The sequence below is a fragment of the Leptinotarsa decemlineata genome, unplaced genomic scaffold, assembly GCF_025532065.1.
Source record: "Leptinotarsa decemlineata unplaced genomic scaffold, Ldec_3_MD MMD2_P_RNA_scaffold_14, whole genome shotgun sequence".
In the NCBI taxonomy this organism is placed as follows: Eukaryota; Metazoa; Arthropoda; class Insecta; order Coleoptera; family Chrysomelidae; genus Leptinotarsa; species Leptinotarsa decemlineata.
Genome location: NW_027412528.1, coordinates 9,834,592 through 9,855,810, shown reverse-complemented (window position 1 = coordinate 9,855,810; position 21,219 = coordinate 9,834,592). Strand labels below are relative to the sequence as shown.

Sequence of the window (21,219 nt, the reverse complement as noted above, 5' to 3'; positions counted from 1 at the left end):
TCAAATGGTGTATCACTCGATCCTCCATGCCCTTGAAAAAATAGATGGGTTAGTTGCTGACCGCAGGGGGTAAAGTTTCGGGTATGAGTTCCATATCAGAATTAGTCCCTCTAGAAATAAAAATAGACGTGTCCTTTGAAATTTTCGAATACACGTCCGTTTCTGACTTACAAGATGGGCCAAGTTTTCGTTGGAATGCCCTGTATATGAGTACAATATACTAGTGCATACAAATTTGTTTGAATTTTTTCAATTTTTTTAATATTTATATCATCAAAACTCGCCTATGAAAACATTATTTTATTCAATAATTGAAACATATTATATTATACTAACAGGTAAGTGAAAAAAAATAAAGTAATATAGAAAAAACAATATATTATTAGTGGTGCAGAAATAACAACTAACTTTCAACAGAATATGGAAAACACTGAATAAACTGAATGAATTATTGAAAAAAATATTGAAAGAATGGAACAATGAATAAGTATATGATGGAATTGGCTTATACTTGATGAAAATCCATAACTAACGCATTCATAAAACATTGTAGTGTGTCTATACTTGTGTAAAGACACGCTCTAAGAAGCCATTGTATGTCGAACACAGAAACAAGTGTTGCGTTTTTTTGAAACTGTTTAGTGAAAATCTCACAATGAAGTGTTTTTTGAATACGTTAATAAATAAGTGAAAATACAAATAAATAATATCGACTAGCTGTGTAAGCAATTTTTCGTAGTCCAAATCCTTAGAACAAACAGAAATACATCAATAAAGTTGATAATTTCGCAGTAAATAAAATAAAATTTACTTAATAATGTATTCATTTTCAATTTTACAGATTTCAACGACCTATTTTCAACAAACTAACATCAGAAAGCCAAGTATGGATACTTGAGTATGACTGAGCTTATATTAAGAAGATATTATTCTTGAATATACATTAGATACATTTTGGCAAAATAGCCAAGGTTTGTTGTAACGATGATCTCGGTTTATCTTTTACTATAAGCTATAATTGAAGGTACACCTTACAAGATGAGATAATATGGACACCTGTGAAGAGAAAAGAAGCAAATATAGTCGTTGTAAACTTTATGTTCACTTATAGATACACATTAGGAATAGTTGATCAATATTGATACATTGATTCAGCCATAGAGATGGGAAACCCTTCCCGCTTAGCAGGAGCAGGAAGGGTTTTCTTTCTGTAGATATTTCCCCAACAAATCGGAAATATCCTTCGAGAGCACTTTCGTGTGCTTCAGATCGAATAACTCTCGGAACATTTCCAATCTCACATCGTCATCGGCATCATAAGTCAGGGCGAATCTAACGGCATTCACCCTGAGCTGATGTAGCCCTGTCTCTAGAGACCACTGATAGATGTCGCTCACATTGTGTGGCTTCAGCACGTTACAACTAATCCATTCACAGAGGCAGATGTACAGCTTCGTCAGCAGAAAGCGATCCGACAGTTGGAGAACGTCCAATAGGTCTTCGGCTTTGTGTTCTTCGAATTTTGGGTGTTCAAGCAAGTTTAGGAGTCGTTTGAATGTTTCAGAGTCGACGTCGGGGAGTTTCACTCTATCCTCGACGCTTTCTCTGAAGCGCCCACTGAACAGGGTGAGAAAATACTCTGATTTTTCCATTAGGAGTTCATGGCTGGCATGAATCACCGAGCCGTCGTCCAGTCTGAAGGTGACCAATCTCGATTCTTTTGTGTCCTGTGTCATTGCTGAAAACTTGTCATTCAGCATATCTGCCTTCTGTACCTTGAGTTTTGGAATACGAATTATCTTCCTGGCTAGGAAGCAAATCGATGAGACAGCTGCCTCCCTATATTCGTTATCTTGCTCTATGAGTTCCAGAATGATGAGTATTCCAAATGTGTCCATTAAATGAAAAAGGCCTTCCTCTCTGTAAAATCAGAATTTGAATCAATTTATTTGGTCGACTATAGTAATCGAAAAAAAATTCAAAATTCTATCAGTATAGAGATCAAGTAATCCAACAATTTGTGTTAATATTGGAAAATATACAAAAACACATACATTACTACTATCAAGGCGTAAGAAGCATAAAACGCTTAGTTTGAAAATCTGATTCGAAATGTTCGGCTTTCTTGAAAAATATCATTCTAGTATACTTTCCATAGTTTCTCTGAAATAATTCATGAAAGTTTTTAATATTTTGTTTAGGCTTATGCGCGAAATATTTGTTCAGAATTCGATGTCAGTCAAGATTTTCTCAAATGAATCTGTTCTACAATTGTAATGAAATACTCATTAAGACTATCAGTAATGAACCGGCTTTACTAAATTCCATACATATTTTCTATTTAAGAATCTAGAAAGACTTCGAAGACTTTTCACAGAACATCATCACGTCGTTGATACAAAAACAAACTCCTCTTGTCTTTTTTGTCAAAAAAGCGATGAAACATTTATATTATTGATATTTCTGCTTGAAACGGAAAACAAACAGTTGTATGAACCGCAGTATAACTGGACATTTATGTCCAGTTATACTGCTTTATTTATGTGGTGTAGTAATGGATATTACTGGAGTTTTTTCTTAACACCAAACCGTTATTTTAACACCTCGACATGTCAGTGTCATTGCTTTTCGAGTTTGAAAGCTGTGGAAAACTTTACGAAGCCTAAAAGGTAGTCATCAAACAGCAAGCCATGATGGTTAAACCTCTGAAGAAGCTAGCCACTCGCGTCAGCGAAACGTCAGGAAGATATTCCAAAAATCCACGGCCTCAGCCGTGTTAAACCATTTTGTCAAACACACCTCGACATGTGTTTCGATCACGAAGTGATCATCTTCAAGACGAAAATCAAACTTTTGAAGATGATCACTTGGTGATCGAAACACGTGTCAAGGTGTTAAAAATAACGGTTTGGTGTTGGGAAAAAACTACAGTAATATTTATTGGATGTTTATAGTTATCCCTACAATCATAAAACATTTTTTTTCCGGAATGAATGGCAAAAATACTTACTTCACTATATACGGCATGACCAAAGCCGCCTGGTTTCTCATATTTTTGTCCCCCTTAATCAAAGCGTGCTCGAAACTTCCATGGACTGACTCTGAATTTATCACGTAAAAGAAACACTGTAGGAGTTTTTCAGCCCAATTTTCATAAAAGTAGGGCAGGCATTTGTTCGTGGTTAGTGCTACATATCTCGATAGTTCATAAATTTGCCCAATTATATTGGCCTGGATCAAAGGGGCGCGGTAGACGGGACATTTGAGAATTTCGTTCAAAAGATTGACGATTTTCATCTGGTAGCGATGCCCGTATGGAAGATACAGTATACCTTGCATCATAACGAGGACCAATTCTTTCGAGCCGAGCTGGGGATTGGCGGGATTGATTCTTTGGTAGGAGTAGATTACTTCCGTTGTAGCTGTGATAAGTTTTTCCCTTAGATTTGCTACCCCGTTACAAAAACACTCTGTAATCAAAATCTTATTTGAAAGTAATCAAACTTTCCACAGTTGAAATCAACTGTGAAAGAAAATCAATGCGGAAATCGAGTTGGAAGGAATTTTTTAAAATCTTGACATAATAATGATGATAAACAAAGAAAATAACCTGTTGGAAGTTATGTACACGGTATATTTATGAAACAATATGTAAATGGCAAATTCAAACAATTTAATATAATGATGGCAGAATGTCATGTAACTTCTCAATTCTTTCAGTTTGAATGTTGTATACATTATTGAGCTGAAACGATTTAAATATTGCTAATCACGTATGAACACCTCACGGACGTTTTTATGGTAAACTAGTGAAACTACGAAGAATTAAATTTTTTCAGACTTCATATTCTTTGAAAACAATCATAATTGCTCACAAGACAAAACACTTTTCATTAGTTCTTAAATCGGAATTTAATTTCCGTGTAAACACTTCATCTCCTCGAAAAGTCAACTTGGTTGGTGCGTCTAAAAGAGAACTGCAGTTCTGGTGTTTGGAAAACAATGTTTGTCTCGGATTTATTCTACGTCACATTTTCCAGCTATATCATTCGAAATTTTTCCCTTAACTAATAAGTCTATGAGATATTTTTTGTAGATTGTAGATGAGTCGACTGAAACATTATCACCTCTCATTACACACTACTCTTTTGAAATAGTCAAATGAGTATTATAAAAATGTTAAGTGAATTTATTTACCTACGACACATCCAGGTTCGTGTCCTTCTTCAGGAACCTTGCTAGTCTCGTTATCCTGATTCGTCGCAGATTCATCGAACTAGAAAAACAATAAATGATAATGATGTTGCAAAAATGAGTACATAATACTAAAGGATTGAAAAACAATATATAGCGTGTATGGGTGGCAGCGAGTAAACACGTTTTGCGCTCCTAGTTTGAAGTGATCAAAAGTTTTCTTCATATCAATTGTATCGTCGTGTTCTACTGGCAAACCGATCATTGTAAAAAATAGGGTGACAACACCTGAAATGACGGATGAAGTCAGGAATACTGTTAGTACCAGTATGAATTCAATTCTTTAAGAATATTCAATCAGGGAAATCGTAGTACCGACAGCGTAGCAAATACTACAGCCACAAAAGTCGCCGAGTCAGAACAAAAAGTCAAAGTAATCAATGGGAATTAGTTCAATGATTAAAAATAAAAAAAAAAGATTTCTCTACTAAAGTACGAGAACGAACGTACCTATTGACATTGCTATTCGACATTGAAGAAAGGGCAAATGAAAATCCATCTGAAATGATTGCGAAACTTTTGAATTCAAATCTGGGTATTCGAAATTGTTGAAGCAGATATACAAGCATTCTCTAGAATAGTAAAGAAGTAAGATGATCGTCTGATATGCAAGTTTGATATGACATATAACATATAGTGAAAAAGATATGTTCAAAGGATCTGGAGTTGACATGAAAGAGGATTCAACTGAAACCAGGATGGAAATCATGAAGGCCACCATGGAAAAGACTCCACTGAAAGATGAATGGGTATCATAAAAGGAATATATTTTTTTAAATGTGGGAAGAAACGAAGAAATTAATCAATTTGAAAGTAAGTAACTCTATACATGGATGTGTAGATCATGCAAAGAAGTAACTTTCAGACACAAACTGGAAGAAGAAGCCCTCCTGAAACAGCTATTTTCATATAAACATTGAATTACACGAAAAAAAATTATTTTGAAACAAATACTTTCATATGAACACTGAATTATACAGAAGACACTATTCTCTACCCAGTTTGTATTCTAAACATTCTATGACGCCAAATTCAGTATCAATCAAAATTTCAACCCCAATACAAAAAAATAACTGCAGTTCCAAAGAAGTCTACCTCAATGTATCAATCGTTATTAAACCAACACAATATTCCTAAGAATGTACAATTATTTAAAGTATCAAACTTCGAAAACTAGTAGAAGAAAAATATGTTTGAGTCCGAATAAATTTCAGAATGCCGAAATATTTGTATCAACAATTGTTAAAGTACAAAACTTGGGAAAACAATACAAATCGAAAAATGTTTCAAAGTCTGAGGAAATTTCAAAATGCCGAAATATTTCAAAAGTATCGAAAATTGCTAGAGTATCAAAATTCAAAATTTTAATAGGGGTGGCTTATTCTACCCTTGAAAGCGACAGCGCACCGGCATGGGCCGTCCTAGCTTTATAACAGTGGAGAAGGCGGGGTCCATATGAAAGTTCACAAGGTTTACCTTACTATCCGCCACAAGGTTTACCTTACTATCCAGTGCCTGTTTGTAATTATCCACTCGCGAAACCTAGAAATAGTGGAACACAATGATGTCGAGTAATTAGAATGAAACATAGTGAAATCAAAATATATACAAGTCGCCAACACTGTTTATTTTCACGTATATAGCACGACAATCCTGCTTACGTAACGTTAGGCGGTAACTATGGTAATGGGTAAGCAATCAGGAACATTCAGGGTGGAATAAATGGCGATATCAGAATGACAAATGCGATAAAGTTACAGTCAGGGGGAGGTTACCATGGTATGGCCATATCACGTTTACAGGATCCACCCCTTTTAAAGCAAACATTAAATCGCGTGGTCAGGGCAAGACTTCAATTGAACAGTGTCCGATAGCCCCCCAAAAAAGATCCTAACTTATATATAGTAAGGATAAGTAAATAAACTATTGATGTAGTTCAAGGAACGAGTCCCTTGTATGACAATTCTTTGAATGTACAATTTGTAAATACGTTAAATGGAACAATGACCTACTGAGGGTCTCAAAACCCGAAAATGTCCAAAAATAACTATTCCTCCGATATGGTCAAAGTCGGTTCAGTTGAAAATAATAATTGAATACCAGGAGTAAACATCATTAATGGTACTTGCTGGAAAAAGGGGCGGTTGGCATTCCCTGTGGATCCTATCTCTACAACCCATCAGAAGGGAAGAATTTTCTCTCCTCACGGCTTCGGCAACAAATAAATCCGCTGAGGTGAATCAAATGGCCAATACGATTATCCAAGCGTGATATGAAAAATGATCCCAGATAAACTGGACGGGCAGTCCCATTAACCAACAATTGTCGTAACTGAAACTATACGACTCAAATGCCGAAAACTTGCCCAAAATTATACAGGCTAAGTGAAATCCTGGAAACCAATTCCAGAAGGTAAAATACAAAATTAACATCAGCACTTCAACACCTGTTGCATACCAAAATCCCGTTTTTCCGTCGAGGGAGGCCAAACTTTTTCGTTTTCACTCTCGAAGTGTCCCCCTATCAGTCCATTCTAGTTTGGCGTACTTGCCCACCACCTTATTAATTCAACCATGCCCACGCCATCCAACAGTGACTAGATTACTCACCTATGTAGCGAAAATAGTATACTAGCAACGTAGCCCTTCATTCAGGCAGAAACTAAAGGGTGTTCTACACTAGACTAATTTACGGTCATGAAGACCATTGCAGATTATAAATATAATATGGGTGATTCTTCTCAATGCGAAAAATAAACGTAACAATTCGTTATGTAATAAAATCAGATGTTACTCACAGTTCTACACTAAATGAATGGTAAAAAGTTGCACTAACATGGAACACTGCCATCCTCACAGGTAGACATCGATGTTTCGCCGTAAGACAACTTGCCTTAGTACCAATCTGGATAACATTATTGAAAAAAAACACACAGTTCATTCATTTATCATGATTTTTTATGTCACGGAATGAGTTTGATTCACTTATGTCATCGATGACATTCATTCACCTATGAATGAATTGTGTGTTTTTCTTATAATGTTATCCAGATTGGTACTGAAGAGCCTTAAGGCAAGTGTCTTACGGTGAAACATCGGTGACTACTAGTGAGGATGGAAGTGTTCCATGTAAGTGCATTTTTTTACCATTCATTTAGTGTAGAACTCCGGTGAATGATATCTGATTTTATTTCATAACGAATGTTTGGAATACCAAGTGAGTAGAGAAAAGTATCTTCTATATATCTTCTATATATCTTCTATATAATTTGTTTAGAAATAATTTTTCTTTTATGTAATTCAATGTTTATATGAAAGTAGCTTTTTCAGGGCGGCTTTTTCTTCCAGTTTGTGTTTTAAAGTTACTTCTTTGTATAATCTACACATCCATGTATAGAGTTACTTGTTTCAAAATTGATTACTTTCTTCCTTTCTTTGAAAGATTCCCATTGATTTATAGGTGTTATGAAAAATAACAAAAGGAGCGCCATCAAATGCAAACATGAATTATTTTCAGGTCATTCAATTTTTGAAGTGATACCTTCTTATGGAAGGGTGAACCGCTTGGAAACGTAACACGTAACGGCGCCGGTCTGTCTGGTTTCCTTTTCTCTCGCACATACGGTCTTGACAGGCAGGCTCTTTCCCTCTCTCGTTGGACACACATTTCTGTATTTTTTTTGCATGACTCAGTGTTAAGGGGGCGATATACATATGAATACCTGACTGGAAAAACGTTGCATTTTACAGGAGAGAGAAATTATGTTGAAAAAATAATTCAGAAGGGCAGCTGGCAAACTGAACTGAACTACTAAATAAAACTCAGTTGCAAAAGCATACAGAAATAGGTAGGATTACAAAATGGTTAATCTTAGCGACTGGAGAAATGTAGGTACAGTAAAATGAATTAACGGGGTCTCTCAGTAAAAAAATCAAAAATCAAAACTGTGCTATACTTTGGCAAGCTTTCGCTTCTAACGGGAAGTTTCTCCAGGGCATATAATTTATTGAGTTGTGAATTTTTTCGCCATTGAATATAATTACAAATCATACTTACAGTAAAAATGAGTGAAAAACAATAAATGAAACATATAAATTGATGAATAAAGTTAAACATATATGGGATTATTTTGGTTTTGACAAATATCAATTAGTATGAAGATTTCATAATCTTTGACTCTAAAGAAAGAGTCATTGAATGATACAATTTTCATTATTATTATGTTTCTGATTTATTTCCAGTAAGTTACTGTAGGCGGGTTGGCTATCCTTGTTCATCTTTCACTGCCTGAACCACTGTGCATGCTGTGCACTGTTCGGCGAGTGCATTGGCTTGGGACGTGGGAGTTGAGCAAACAGGCCATCGGATGCCTGCTTCCACGCAGCCCTGCTGGATACGGGAATGCCAGAATCACTTGTGGTTCTGTTATTACCTAACTGAATGGCATCCCAACGATGGCTTAATCCTAAGGTGCGTGTATCCGTGCCGAGAAGATGAATGACACTGAGCCTATCAGCTGTCTCTACGGAACCTTCGAGATACCGGGCGCCCTCTCGTCGTAGCATCGCCTTGTCACGGTAATGCGGGGCTCTGCCGTGATTGACCTTGTTTCCCTAGTTACTCGTGAGACTTTTATGGACACAGTAAACTTAAAAATTATTTCTTACGCTGAGTCTCTAGAGGAGATAGATGTCGAGCTTACGACTCCAACTGACCTCCCTGTGAATTTGGTTCAGGGGCGAGTCTACAGAGGAGATGGATGTCGAGTTTACGACTCCAACTGACCTCCCTGTAAATTTAGTTTAGGATCCAGAGCTTCTCAACTCTCCAACTCCTGATTCAACAACTGAACCTCAAAAAAAGTTTGGTGGTGCAGCCAGGAAACGATTGAGTCTTCTCCTCAAGAGTGGAGTACCTTATAAAACCGCCTTGCACCAAATTCTTGAGCGGCGTACGCAGAATCTGTCTCAGGTGGGGAACAAACCCCCCATGATCAGGTTAGCAAAAGTTCTCGCTCAAGTTATAATTCCCCAAAACCTGAGGTGAAAAAGCCCTGCACGGCTGAATCTGAGGCATCGTCAGGTGTAGCTGACGTGCAAAAACCCTCATATGGGAAGGTTGTCGTGGGTATCAAGGTGGGAATATTGCAACTTGACTATCCGACTACCTTATTACTTTGAAGTCAGTTTTCTTATTCATACAATGAGAAGACTTATTAATTTCAACCATTTCAAGAAAAAGGCGATTGGGAATATTTTTTTCTGTATGTGAAACTTTGATATTAGAGTAATTTGGTTTATGTCCTATGTATATAGAATGTTGTGCTAATGCGTATGATGTTGTTCCAATATAATTCAAGTTACAATTGTTATAAATCACATTAGACATTTTTGTAGTATCCGTTTCATCTTTCAATTTGAATTCAAATTCTTTATACTTTCTGTGTTACTGACAGTAGTAAAAATAATTTTGTCAAGTAATTACTCTGGAAAAGAATTTTGTATCAGTATAATTTTCAATAAATGGAATTTTTTTCTTACAGTGAGGGATGAACTAGTTTTTTTGATTCCATTTTTTAGACAGAGAATTAGATTATTTTCATCGATTTTTAATAAAACGAATTATAACTAATATATCTCCCTGAACTTATTGATTCAATATACCAATCTATTATTAATGAATTGTCATCGCTGCGGGTTATTTTTGTATCCAAAAAAGTTATATTATTATTTTCCAGTTCTAAAGTGAATTGTAATTTGGGGTTATAACTGTTTACTTTTTACAGTATTCCTTGTGATTTTATTGATTTGTGAAAACTTACCGTTATTGTGTCACGGCCTAGACGATTGAGTAGTAAAAAAGCATCCATAAGTTTAAACTTCAGCTCATTCGGTATTCCCAGGGCACGATGCAGACTATTCGTCAGTGATGGAATAATATTGCAGTCTAATTGATCTTTCATGAACTCGACATCATAATGGCAATCGGCGAAAGTTCTGACAATGAGGAGAAGGCATTTCATTTCCCTCTTGGAAGTATAGCTAAATGTTTCTATGACTTTGAGCAACACCTTGATGCACTGCCTGTGTTGTTCCAAATTATGTTTCAGAGAGCGAGACACAATGGCACAGATACTCTCGATGTAAATTTCACATTCACATGTTAATTCTGTAACAAGAAAATCATTAGAGGAACACCAGTATATTAAGTTGAGGTTCTGCAAAATATTAATTTCAGGAAACCATTGTCGGTACATATAACAAAAGTGGAACTGATCGCTATTTGAACTCAAATGAGAATTATAATCGGGGATCGTTATTTAAGCAATGAATTTAAGAAATGTATTGAGTTTACGTGTGCTTACCTAAAAAAACCGCTCGACCTAATTTGGTGAATTTTTCACTATTGAATTGTGCTGTGTAGTGGTCACTCAACAGAGTTTTATATTCATTTCAATCAGTTCATGAATAAAAAGGTTATGTCAATTTGAAGAATTAGGAGAACTTCGCGCCTGATAATTGTTGAGAAAGAAACTATGAAAATACTGTTTTTCTACTCCTTTCATGTAACACGAATCATTACGTGTTTGACAGCAGGTAGATAATGGCTTATTTAAAATACACGTGTATTCTAAAAAATTACAAGATATGTAACATTTACTCTGATAAATATGATGTCATGAATACATTCATCCTGTAGAATCGAAATGAAAATCATATTTTCAGTAAATTCATTGTTCAACAGTTTGTGGGTTGGTAATGAATCTAGTCATATCTATGAATCAACAACCACTTGTTTCAATTATTAAGCTGTCATTCAGTATCTCGTAAAAGTTCAAAATGAGTTATAACGATAGCAATATTGCGAGAAATGATTTGCTGCCAGCAAAAGCAAAAGAAAAATACGAATTAATTTCTAAAATTTTATGAGTTGGCGAAATAAGAAAGAGATAACTTCGTTGTCCGAAAACGTTCTTCCCGTTCATTTCGAAGATTTAGCAAAAATTTGAAACAATCGTCATTATGGGCAATTTACTCCATGCTGAGAAGTATCCTTAATAGCAAGAAAAATGTGGACATCAGCGAATATTCAAAATTACGTGCCTTTCTGAAACGCAAATCTTATGGTTATAAACCGAAGAAATCGTCGACGTTTACCACTGAACAAATAAATCAATTCATTAAGGATGAAGCTCCAGACAGCAAATATTTGTTAACACAACTCAGCTTTTTCCTTCTATTCATTTTTTATAAACTTTTTGCAACATTTTTTGAAATACTAAGACACAACGTAAAGGTTAAAACTGAATTATTCAATCTCGCCAGCCAACAGCCAATCATATTTCATTTGCCAGACACCTCTAAAGCAAAGCCTACTCCTGTTAATTCCATGAACTATAACAGTCAATCAAAAGGATTTGAAAATATTTTACAGACCAAAAAATACTTGTTCGTACTTGTATTTGATATTATTATATTATTTAAAAATCTTCAAAAAGTGAACTATGCTTCCACTGAATATGCCAAACATAACCATATGTTTGAGCCATATTTACTGAAACCATTATAGTATGCAAAACTAGTTTTTCATAAATCATAGATAGGCAAATGAATGACAACTTTTCGCAGCTAAAAAATATGGGGAAACCTGAAAACTAGAATCCACGCGATCGAAACCGAGCACAACAGCTGTATACATATACAGGGTGTTCCTTAAACACATACTAATATTTAAGGAGGTAATTCTTAGACCCATTTTAAGAAAAAACTTTCTATGGGTGTATGTCCTAAACGCCTTAACTTTTGAGATACAGGGTGGCAAAGTTTTCAAAAATAATCAGTTTTTCAATAATAACTGAGATAATTTTGTAGACATCTTTGGCATATTTGGTACATATGTTCCATGCCTCAATGCGCATTTTCTGATGTACACAAATTTGTATTTTTTCAAACAGTGGCATCCCTACGGGTTTCGCATTGAATATTTTTGGGGAAAAAGTACTACGCCAATGCTTTCTTTTCAAAATAAAATCATTTTTGAAATCCTTATTTATTTTTGAGAAAATTTGATCTCCTGGTATTTCTTTGTCCGACGCATGATTTTCACTCAAAAAAATAAAAATCGACAGAAAGCAAATTAAGAAATTAGATCAATTCTAAAATTAATGAGAATCTGAAAATTGCTTCATAACGCATTACCAATTCCCTAATAATATTTGTAAACATAATCTGCAAAAAAATAAATTTTTCACAAAATCGAGTTTTATTTTATTTTGTGACAGTAAGTCTAAACGATTAGCACAAATTTGTTAATTAGTAATAATACCAAAACTGATTATAGAAATTGTTGAAAGTGGCCACCTGCACTTAGTATGCATGCTTCCGCCCTTCTACGCATGGAATTACGCACCCGTTCAAATATTCCCGGCGTATTCCGTATAGTTTCACACGAGGCAACTATTTGCTCTCTTAAATCTTCTAAAGTATTAACGGGAGTTTTATACATAAGAGTTTTAAGGTGACCCCTTAAAAAAAATCTAAACTGTTGAGATCGGGAGATCTTGCTGGCCATTGCTGAGGTCCTCCGCGACCTATCCAACGATTAGGATAAACTGTATTTAAATGGTTTCGGACAATTACACTGAAATAAGCAGGGGCGCCATCGTGCATGTACCATATTCGATTCCTTAACGCAAGTGGCACATCTTCCAATAACCCAGGTAAGTCTTCTTCGAGAAAGTGTAAATAAGAACGACCATCAAGGCTTCCTGGTAGAAAAAAATGGGCCTATTAGATGATCACCTATAATTCCTGCCCATACATTAACCGAAAATTGGTGTTGGAAATGGGTTTCGGTTATTGCATGGGGATTTTCTTCAGCCCACACATGATTGTTATGGAAATTTTGAATGGCATTCCGAAAAATTTGTTTTGTCTGTGAACAAAATTTGTGTCTCAAACTGCGGATTTAGTGCAATACTTTGTAGATACCACTGACTGAAGTTCACACGCTGTGGAAAATCTCTGGGGAGTAATGCCTGCACTCTTGAAATATGGTATGGGTATAACAAAAAATCAACCAAAATACGCTAAACAATTTGATGACAAATATCCAGAGTTCTAGCGATCTTCCTCGTACTCGTCTCAGGATGTTCCTCAATTTCTTGCAGCACCGCTTCCTCAATTTCAGGAGTTCTTACTACACGAGGTCTACCTTCCAGAGTCCCTTTCTTGAAACTACCAGTTTCCCCAAGTCGACGATGAATATTTGAAAGGGTCCGGCTATCTGGTAAGGCACGATTAGGATATCTTTCCTGATAAATGCGCCTGGCTTCTGTTGCATTACCAACGGCAAGGCCATATACGTAATGCATTTGCGCCATTTCCGCATTCGTATAATTTACCATATTTACTGATATTCAGAAAAACAGCGGACTACCAAAATAACTTCAATAACACTTCAAAATCAATCAAAACGCGCTGTGACAGTTTTTAACACCAACACCTTACTTTAAACCAACATCAATATTAGCTACTGACGTTTGTACATACAGAGAATTCGTTTTTTATTGCTATGGTGGGTACGCTGTTTTTTCTGCTTTAAATCTTTAAAAGAAATCACATATCAACAAACTCGCATATTTCCAAGAGGTGCAGTAAATAAATTCTGCTACACGTCATTTATTCCAGGATAACTAAATTTATGTTTTCAAAAATTATTAAGCGGTGCTGCGTTATGACGTAATTTTAATTGAGAACAGTGCATCTGACAACAAACGAATACCTTTTAGATCCTCAATTATTTTTCAACAAATCTGATCTCTTAGTTTGCTTTCAGTCGATGCACGATACCGCATCACATTTTTAAGGAATTTATCCTTAAGTAAAGCGATTTTTAATTTTTTGAGCGAAAACCATGCGTCGGACAAAGAAATAAACCCAGCAGATCAAATGTGCAGAGAAAATTAAGAAAATTGTACATCAGGAAATGCGCCTTGAGGCATGGAACACATGTACCAAATATGCCAAAGATGTCTACAAAATTATCTCAGTTATTATTAAAAGACTGATTATTTTTGAAAACTTTGCCACCCTGTATCTCAAAAGTTAAGGCGTTTAGGACATACGACCATAGGACGTTTTTTTCTTAAAATGGGTCTAAGAATTACCTCCTTGAATATTAGCATGTGTTTAAGGAACACCCTGTATACAGGGTACCACGCGATGTCCGTCGGTTAGCCGTATTTTGGGAAATAACAGAATTCATATCCCGAAAATTGGCGAAAATGAGTTTCTCAGTATGCTTCATCGAATGAATATGATAGCTATAGGATAAAGAAAATAACTTTTGTCAGTTTGTTTAAAGGTGATCGACAATGTTTCATGATGAATTTCGTTAGTTCAGACTTTCATTGTCTATTATATGAAATGATTTGAAATCCTAAAAAAACCAATGCAAATGAAGATTTAAAAACAATAATCGAAAATAACGATTCTATCAAGCAAAAAAAACCTGAAATGAAATTATAGTGAAATAAAATAAAAGTAAATAACAGAACAATTGAACAAAAAATAAAAAAATACGAGATTCCAAGCCAAGTTACTTCACGATGTTTCAATTGTTCGTATCCACAATCATCTTCGGATGATGACTGGACATATCCCCCGAGAGATAATTATTTATGGGTCATTCGAGTACTTTCACCTACCTCATCTTTCTTCTTCGGCGATTTCGTGGAAGACTACTGTTTGACTTGAGTTGGCTATTTTTCGCTTGATTCCAGTCGCGTATTTTTAAGTTAGCTTGGCTGAATACTTTGTTGGGCAACATGTATGCGACTTCTTTGACTTTCCTCTCAAACCAGTGTTGCTCCATGTTGCTCCATCTCTTTGGAATATTTTTCATTTGATTGTTCTATTTTTTACTGTTATTTTATTTCAGGGATTTTTTGCTAAATATAACTGTTATTTTTAGCTATTGTTTTTAATTTTTCATTTGTATTGGTTATTTTAGAGATTTCAGATCATTTTATATAATACTAGTACTATGTTGCTGTATCGCTGCTGTTCTAATGTTTTTACAGAATCAGAATCAACGAACTTAGGCGTGCGCAGCGTTATAGAACAGTGCTTTCAAAAATTATTCTACAGCGCCATCTAGTGGCGAGTTATAGAAAAATTGATAGCCTAAAAACATTTTCTATCAAAAATTACTCATACATGTCAAGTTTCATCATAATCGGTTGAGCAATGTAAGCGATGTAAGTTTATCACTTACCAAGCAACCAACCAACAAACATCAATTTTTATATAGTAGATAAGGCAATTACAGTCCGTAGTAATAAAAAAAAAAATTGTCAGGTTTGATGCAGGTTCCTGGATATTGGTACAGCCGCTTTTGTAACTTTTTGGGAAAATAAGGATTCACAATTAAAGAAACCGATCCATGTTCATACAGCAAAGATATATATGGCAAGAAAGCCATCGTATGAGTAAATGATGATTATGGTTTGATAGTACTCACATATAACAGAGATTTATGTGAAATAAAAAAAAGAACTTAAATTTGATCTAAAATTCAGCAACATATTATTTAGAACTGACAATTGACCCTGGCATGTGCTTTCTTCACTGGTTGTTGAGCGGTTACTGAAAGGCAAAAAAAGTCCAAAACCAGATACGGAATTCAAAAAATACACAACTTTCCATATTGAGAGCAGTTGGTGCATCAATGTATCTCATGTTGGGAACAAGACCGGACTTGGGATTCTGGAGGAGTTTTGTCACGAACCTTAAAGAACCCAACTAAGGAAAATGTGAGGAGAAATGGGTTTTCGGCAAGTACCTACTATTTATTTGGGAATTTCATATCATCCAGACTCCAACAAAGTTTCTTTAGAGTGTCATAGAGATTCAGATTTTGAAAGCTGTAGTACTCACTACTTGAAAATGGTTTACCAAACCGAAACCGGTAGTAAGAAATGAGAAATTGGTAAATATAGATGAAAGTTATTGTCTTAGTCTTATATTCAATGTAAATTTTTTCAAAATGAATAAATAGGTCATTAATCGAACAAGGAATATAATGGCATTTTCTCAACAATTTAGGTTATATCTAAATATACAGGGTGTTTCATTTGAATTATGGAAGTTGGTACCAATTTCTGGAATAACCGGAGTTTTTGGAAGAACACCATAATATTCATTGTATGAAAAGAGCATTTATCGATTTTCAGGATATGAATTCTATTATTTCCCAAAATACGACTAACCGTATATCACCACATGGTATAAAACAAAGTCGCTTTTCGCTGTGTATCCCTATGTATGCTTAGATCTTCAAAACTACGCAACGGCTTTTTAATAGATAGAGTGATTCAATAGGAAGGTTTATAATAACATGCATAATGTAGTAGAGAAACACTGATAATTTCTAATACGATGTGAATAAACACATTTTATTACGCTCTCGTTGGAAAGACAGGCTGAACCCTGCGAGATATATCAAAATAATGTACAAGAGTTTTGAAAAGGTCTAGAAAAAAATCCGCGATGATATATGTCTATCTCTTAGGGATAACCCACAATAACCTTTTTTTTTCTTTACTTTTTACGAGAAATAATGGCTTATTTACGAAGGGATTTTGAGCAACATAATAATCCTCATCCAATTTAGTACATTAAATATAGTGTCCTTTGATCTATATCAATATGGCCGCTTACAGCATGTGATTTAATTGATATTATAGATTTGAAATGCAAATAGATAGCAGTTGCGGCGGTACCAGTACATATTTACTCAGGTTACGCTACGCCCAACGATTTTATTATCGCATCATCTAATCAATACCGTCGATTGCTGAGGAGAGCGGTGTAATGACTGCTACCTAGGACCTTCCGAATTATTTTTGAATTTTAGTACATCATCTACATCATTATTATCATTTCTTTTTTCAAAAAAACCGTTCGAGATAAATTTTCTTAAAATTATTCTCAAACTCAAAAATAGAATCAGGAAGTTGGCAAGATTTTATGTTTTATATTTTACGGGGAATCCCCCGACTGTATTGTATGTTAATGAACGGTTTCATTTAGGTTACCCTGTTTGTTTAGGTCAAATTTTGTAATTGGAGTTTGACAGTCTTCCTGTTGACAGATTGATCTGATATTTGTTACACACATTTAGTTTTGATGACAATACTATTTGATACATTCTGTATCATTGTAAATCCAAGATGACCGCAGCTACAAAATGTCGAATTGAATATTTTTTCACAACTACCTCAATATAGGTATCAAATGACGGGGTTTGACTAGTAAAATAGTAGTACCCTTTGAAAAATATACAAATTCAAGATGGCTGCAGCCATAAAATGGCGAATTACATATTACCTTGTTATACTGAGGACTAAATGAATTAAACAGAATGAGAAGAATTGAGTAACGAAATTGGAAACTGAAAACTTGAAAATAAAATGAGTAATCGTAATAAGTGAATCGTAACATTTCTTGCAGGTGATTTAATGCTCAGACGAATCGAGTGCATTGAAATATGTGAGGTTATATGTTGATCTGTCGCCTGCTCTGGAAGGGTTTAAGCAAATTCGTTATGAATTATTTGCCCATCAGTACCTCAAGAACGGAATATGTGCAACCTGTGGAATCTATTTTATATCCCAGAACAGTGTGCAAATGCACAGTCGTTTCGTGCATGGCAAGGCTGCCCAAAATCATCGTGAAAGTAGAAGTAGACGGCAACAGCGAATGAGCTTTGTGAAACATTGTCTGAAGATTGAATCCACGAAGACAAAGTTGACGCTAGTGGTTTGATAATTCCCTCTCCGTCTGCTCTCCGGATACCAGTAATGAAAGAATCTGAATGGCTATAGACCCATGGACAGAGGAGTAGTAACTTCATTTGAATTTTTTTTTCATAGCTACTTGTCGCACCCTCAGAACTGAAGTGACTCCATTCAAAAAGGTGATCTCTGAGAAATTATTAATAAAGCTTGAAAAATATATTTTGGAGAGTAAAATCAGTGTAATATATTGATTAAATTTTTCAACATAGGTATAGTTTCTGATATAATTATTTATATTGTCATGATTGCTGTTATACTGATATATTTTATAGGGATATTCACCTTGTTGATTTGTAGTGAGACTCCGATGCAGCAATATATAATTTTCAGGCCTACTTTATTCATTGTATCATTTCAGGAGCCATGGCGCATGTATTATTTTGAAAGAGAAACAAATGATATAAATCTTGTTTCACGAATTCCTATAAAAATGTACAATAATTGAAAAAAATGTATAGTAGTGATATTTTCAATTCATTACTCAAAACTAAATTGGATTCAGCAGCGATTTGAGATTTTATAGAGAAAAACCTTCATTCATTTACCTCTCAAGTCTGATTTCAACAATTTATTGTTGAAAATATCCAATATCTCCCGAATCGGCAGTTCACGCTCATTTGTAGAGCGATAAAAGTGTTGAACGATGTTCACTGTATGTTTTGGCGACAGGAGCAGAACTTTTATTAGAAACGTTGAGCAGTTTTCTCCTTCGATATTTTTCATATTGAAAAAAATGTCGTAACTGATGTGGAAGCATGAAAAGTATTGCAACGCTTCGATGATTTCCTTCAAAAAATTCTCCTTGGCGCCGGTCTTTTCCCATTCCGCGGTGATCTTCATAAACACGGAGCACAGAACATGCATCGCCTTGAAGGGTCCGAAGAGCTCCGAAAACGTATGGCAGTCCAAAAGATTTCTGAAATTAATAAAATCACCCTTCAAAATGTAGAAATGAAAGCATTCAATAACAAAATTCATAGTGAACATAAGTAGAATAAAAAGATACAGTTTATCATCTTAACTCACCTAGAAAAATCAAACACAAGAGGGAGGAGTATATTTTCTCCGGAGAAATTTTTTTTTTTATTTACTTTAGTAAAAGTCGCATCAACCTCCAGGGTTATTAGCGACTGAACAATGCGTCAGTTGCAGTGGTATTATATAAAGTTGAACGAGTGGACATTTTCTAAATACTTTAGAGTATTTTCAATATTACACTTAGGTCCTAATGCGTTGTTAATTGAAGGCGGGATGCCCTGAGTTAGTGTTTCGTTGGAATATAGCACACACTTTGTTAAGGTATGGTCTAAATTTACGGGAGAGTCGCACACTTCGCACATATGGCAGGTGTCGCCGGCAATGAAGTATCCATGGGTGAGGCGAGTGTGGCCTATTCGCAGGCGGGATATTATGATCGGGTTTTCCTACTTGTCGGAAGATGTATCCACTTGTTTTTACTTTGGAAAGTTTACTGCAAGACTCATTCCATTAAACTTGCCATAATTTAGTGAGGATTTTCTTATAGTGCGGTTTCATATCTGAATAGACAACATAGTTTTCTGTACTGATAGTACAGAAAACTATGAAACCTGATAGTGGCTTCTTCAGCTAATCTCTCAGCCTTTTTGTGAAAAGGAACCCATATAAATTTCATGACTACCCCTTTTTTATAGAAAATATTGATCAGTTCTTTCATATGACGATTGATGGGATGGTTGGAGTATAATGAGTTGATTGCTTCCAGGGCACTTAAAGAATCTGAATTGTTCTTCTCTCTGTACTGCAGTGCTTTCCATATGGCGTAAGGTTCCCCAGTGAACACTGAGCTTTCTAGGGGGAATCTGAATAATGAACTAGATTGAAGACTGGTAAAAGCGGATCCTACACCGTCTTCAGATTTGGATGCGTCCATGTAAATTGTGTCATACTACTGGCATTTCGAATGAATCATCTCATACAAATTACATTTGATGACTTCGTACTTGATATCTCTCTTATTGAACTAGTTAAGGTTTGTATCAATGAGAATTTTTGGGGTATTCCATGAAGTGGGGTTAGGGATATTCGGGTCGGAAAAGGTTTTTGGTTGATGGTGGTTCAAATTATGCAAATACTGATTTTTGTCTTTCGCAAAAAAGGAGGTCAGCTCTTTTTTTCTTAGCATATGTTGACGAAAATCTATGGGCAATCACATTATGGTATGCTGGGTTTTCAGGGTTCGCTGTTATGGAAGCAGCATTGATGAGGGTTAAAAACTGCCTTCGGGTTGCTGAAGATGGTTCGCCTGATTCACATTGTAAGTTTTCGGGTGGACTTGTGCAGAATGCCCCAAGGGCAATTCGCAAAGAGAAAGGTCGATTGCTGAAAATACACTATTTGTGGTATTGAACCTAGTATTCCTTCGTTATTGAGAAGATTAAGATTTAGGTTAGTCGATTAAGATTTAGGTCAGTCGGTAGCCAAGCGGTTCGGCGTGGGTGCTTTGTTCTCTCACTCGAATTGACTGCCGTGTTGGTCGGTGGTTCAAGCCCTAGTATGAACGATCGATCTTCACTTGCTACCGTCCAACCCGTGTTAGGAATTACACGTTAAAAGGTAAGACCTCGTTAATCCTTAGCTCGCACAAGTTTCGACTTCTGAGGGTTGTCGTTCGTAGGGGTGCGACAGCTGGTTAACGGAAAAACAGATTTTTTAAACAGATGACGGTTTCTACTGTTTTGCTTATTTTGTGTTGTTTTCGTCGACCTCCATATGTGGTTGTGTGAGTTGAAATCTCTTAATATTATATGTAGAGTAGGTAGTTGGTTGGAGAGGTTGGACAGTTCTACTATACTTGGATTCTGATTTGGGGAATGTATACATTGCAGACGTGCAATTTTTGCGGTCCCAGAATTGTGATTGTCACAGCTTCTAAATCAGTAGATAATGGATCTTGAATGATGGAGTAGTGAGCTGAGTGAGGTCAACTGGTAAATGGTTGTACAATGGTTGTACAACTTGAGGTTCAGTGAATTTCGTGTAGACATTTCTAGTTTATTCAGCGGTTGTCTCAGTTTATCTGCATTACTAGTGGAATAATTATAATAGTGTGATTGGGTGTGAAA

At 35.5% G+C, this 21,219-nt stretch overlaps 2 protein-coding genes across 2 annotated transcripts in view; both read right to left on the bottom strand.

Moving 5' to 3' along the window:
• LOC111508882 (uncharacterized) overlaps positions 1 to 21,219 on the bottom strand; it is a 108,243-nt gene that overhangs the window by 53,810 nt on the left and 33,214 nt on the right. The gene's annotated exons all lie outside the window — the stretch shown is intronic.
• Positions 288 to 21,219, bottom strand: part of LOC141483735 (uncharacterized) — a 38,476-nt gene continuing 17,544 nt past the window's right edge. Inside the window, exons 3-7 of the mRNA XM_074178536.1 lie at positions 18,661 to 19,031; positions 10,076 to 10,422; positions 4,198 to 4,276; positions 3,011 to 3,470; positions 288 to 1,920 (exon numbers count right to left, since the gene is read on the bottom strand). Coding sequence (XP_074034637.1) covers positions 1,182 to 1,920; positions 3,011 to 3,470; positions 4,198 to 4,276; positions 10,076 to 10,422; positions 18,661 to 19,031 — 1,996 coding nt within the window. The 3' untranslated portion in view covers positions 288 to 1,181. The remainder of the gene's footprint in view (positions 1,921 to 3,010; positions 3,471 to 4,197; positions 4,277 to 10,075; positions 10,423 to 18,660; positions 19,032 to 21,219) is intronic.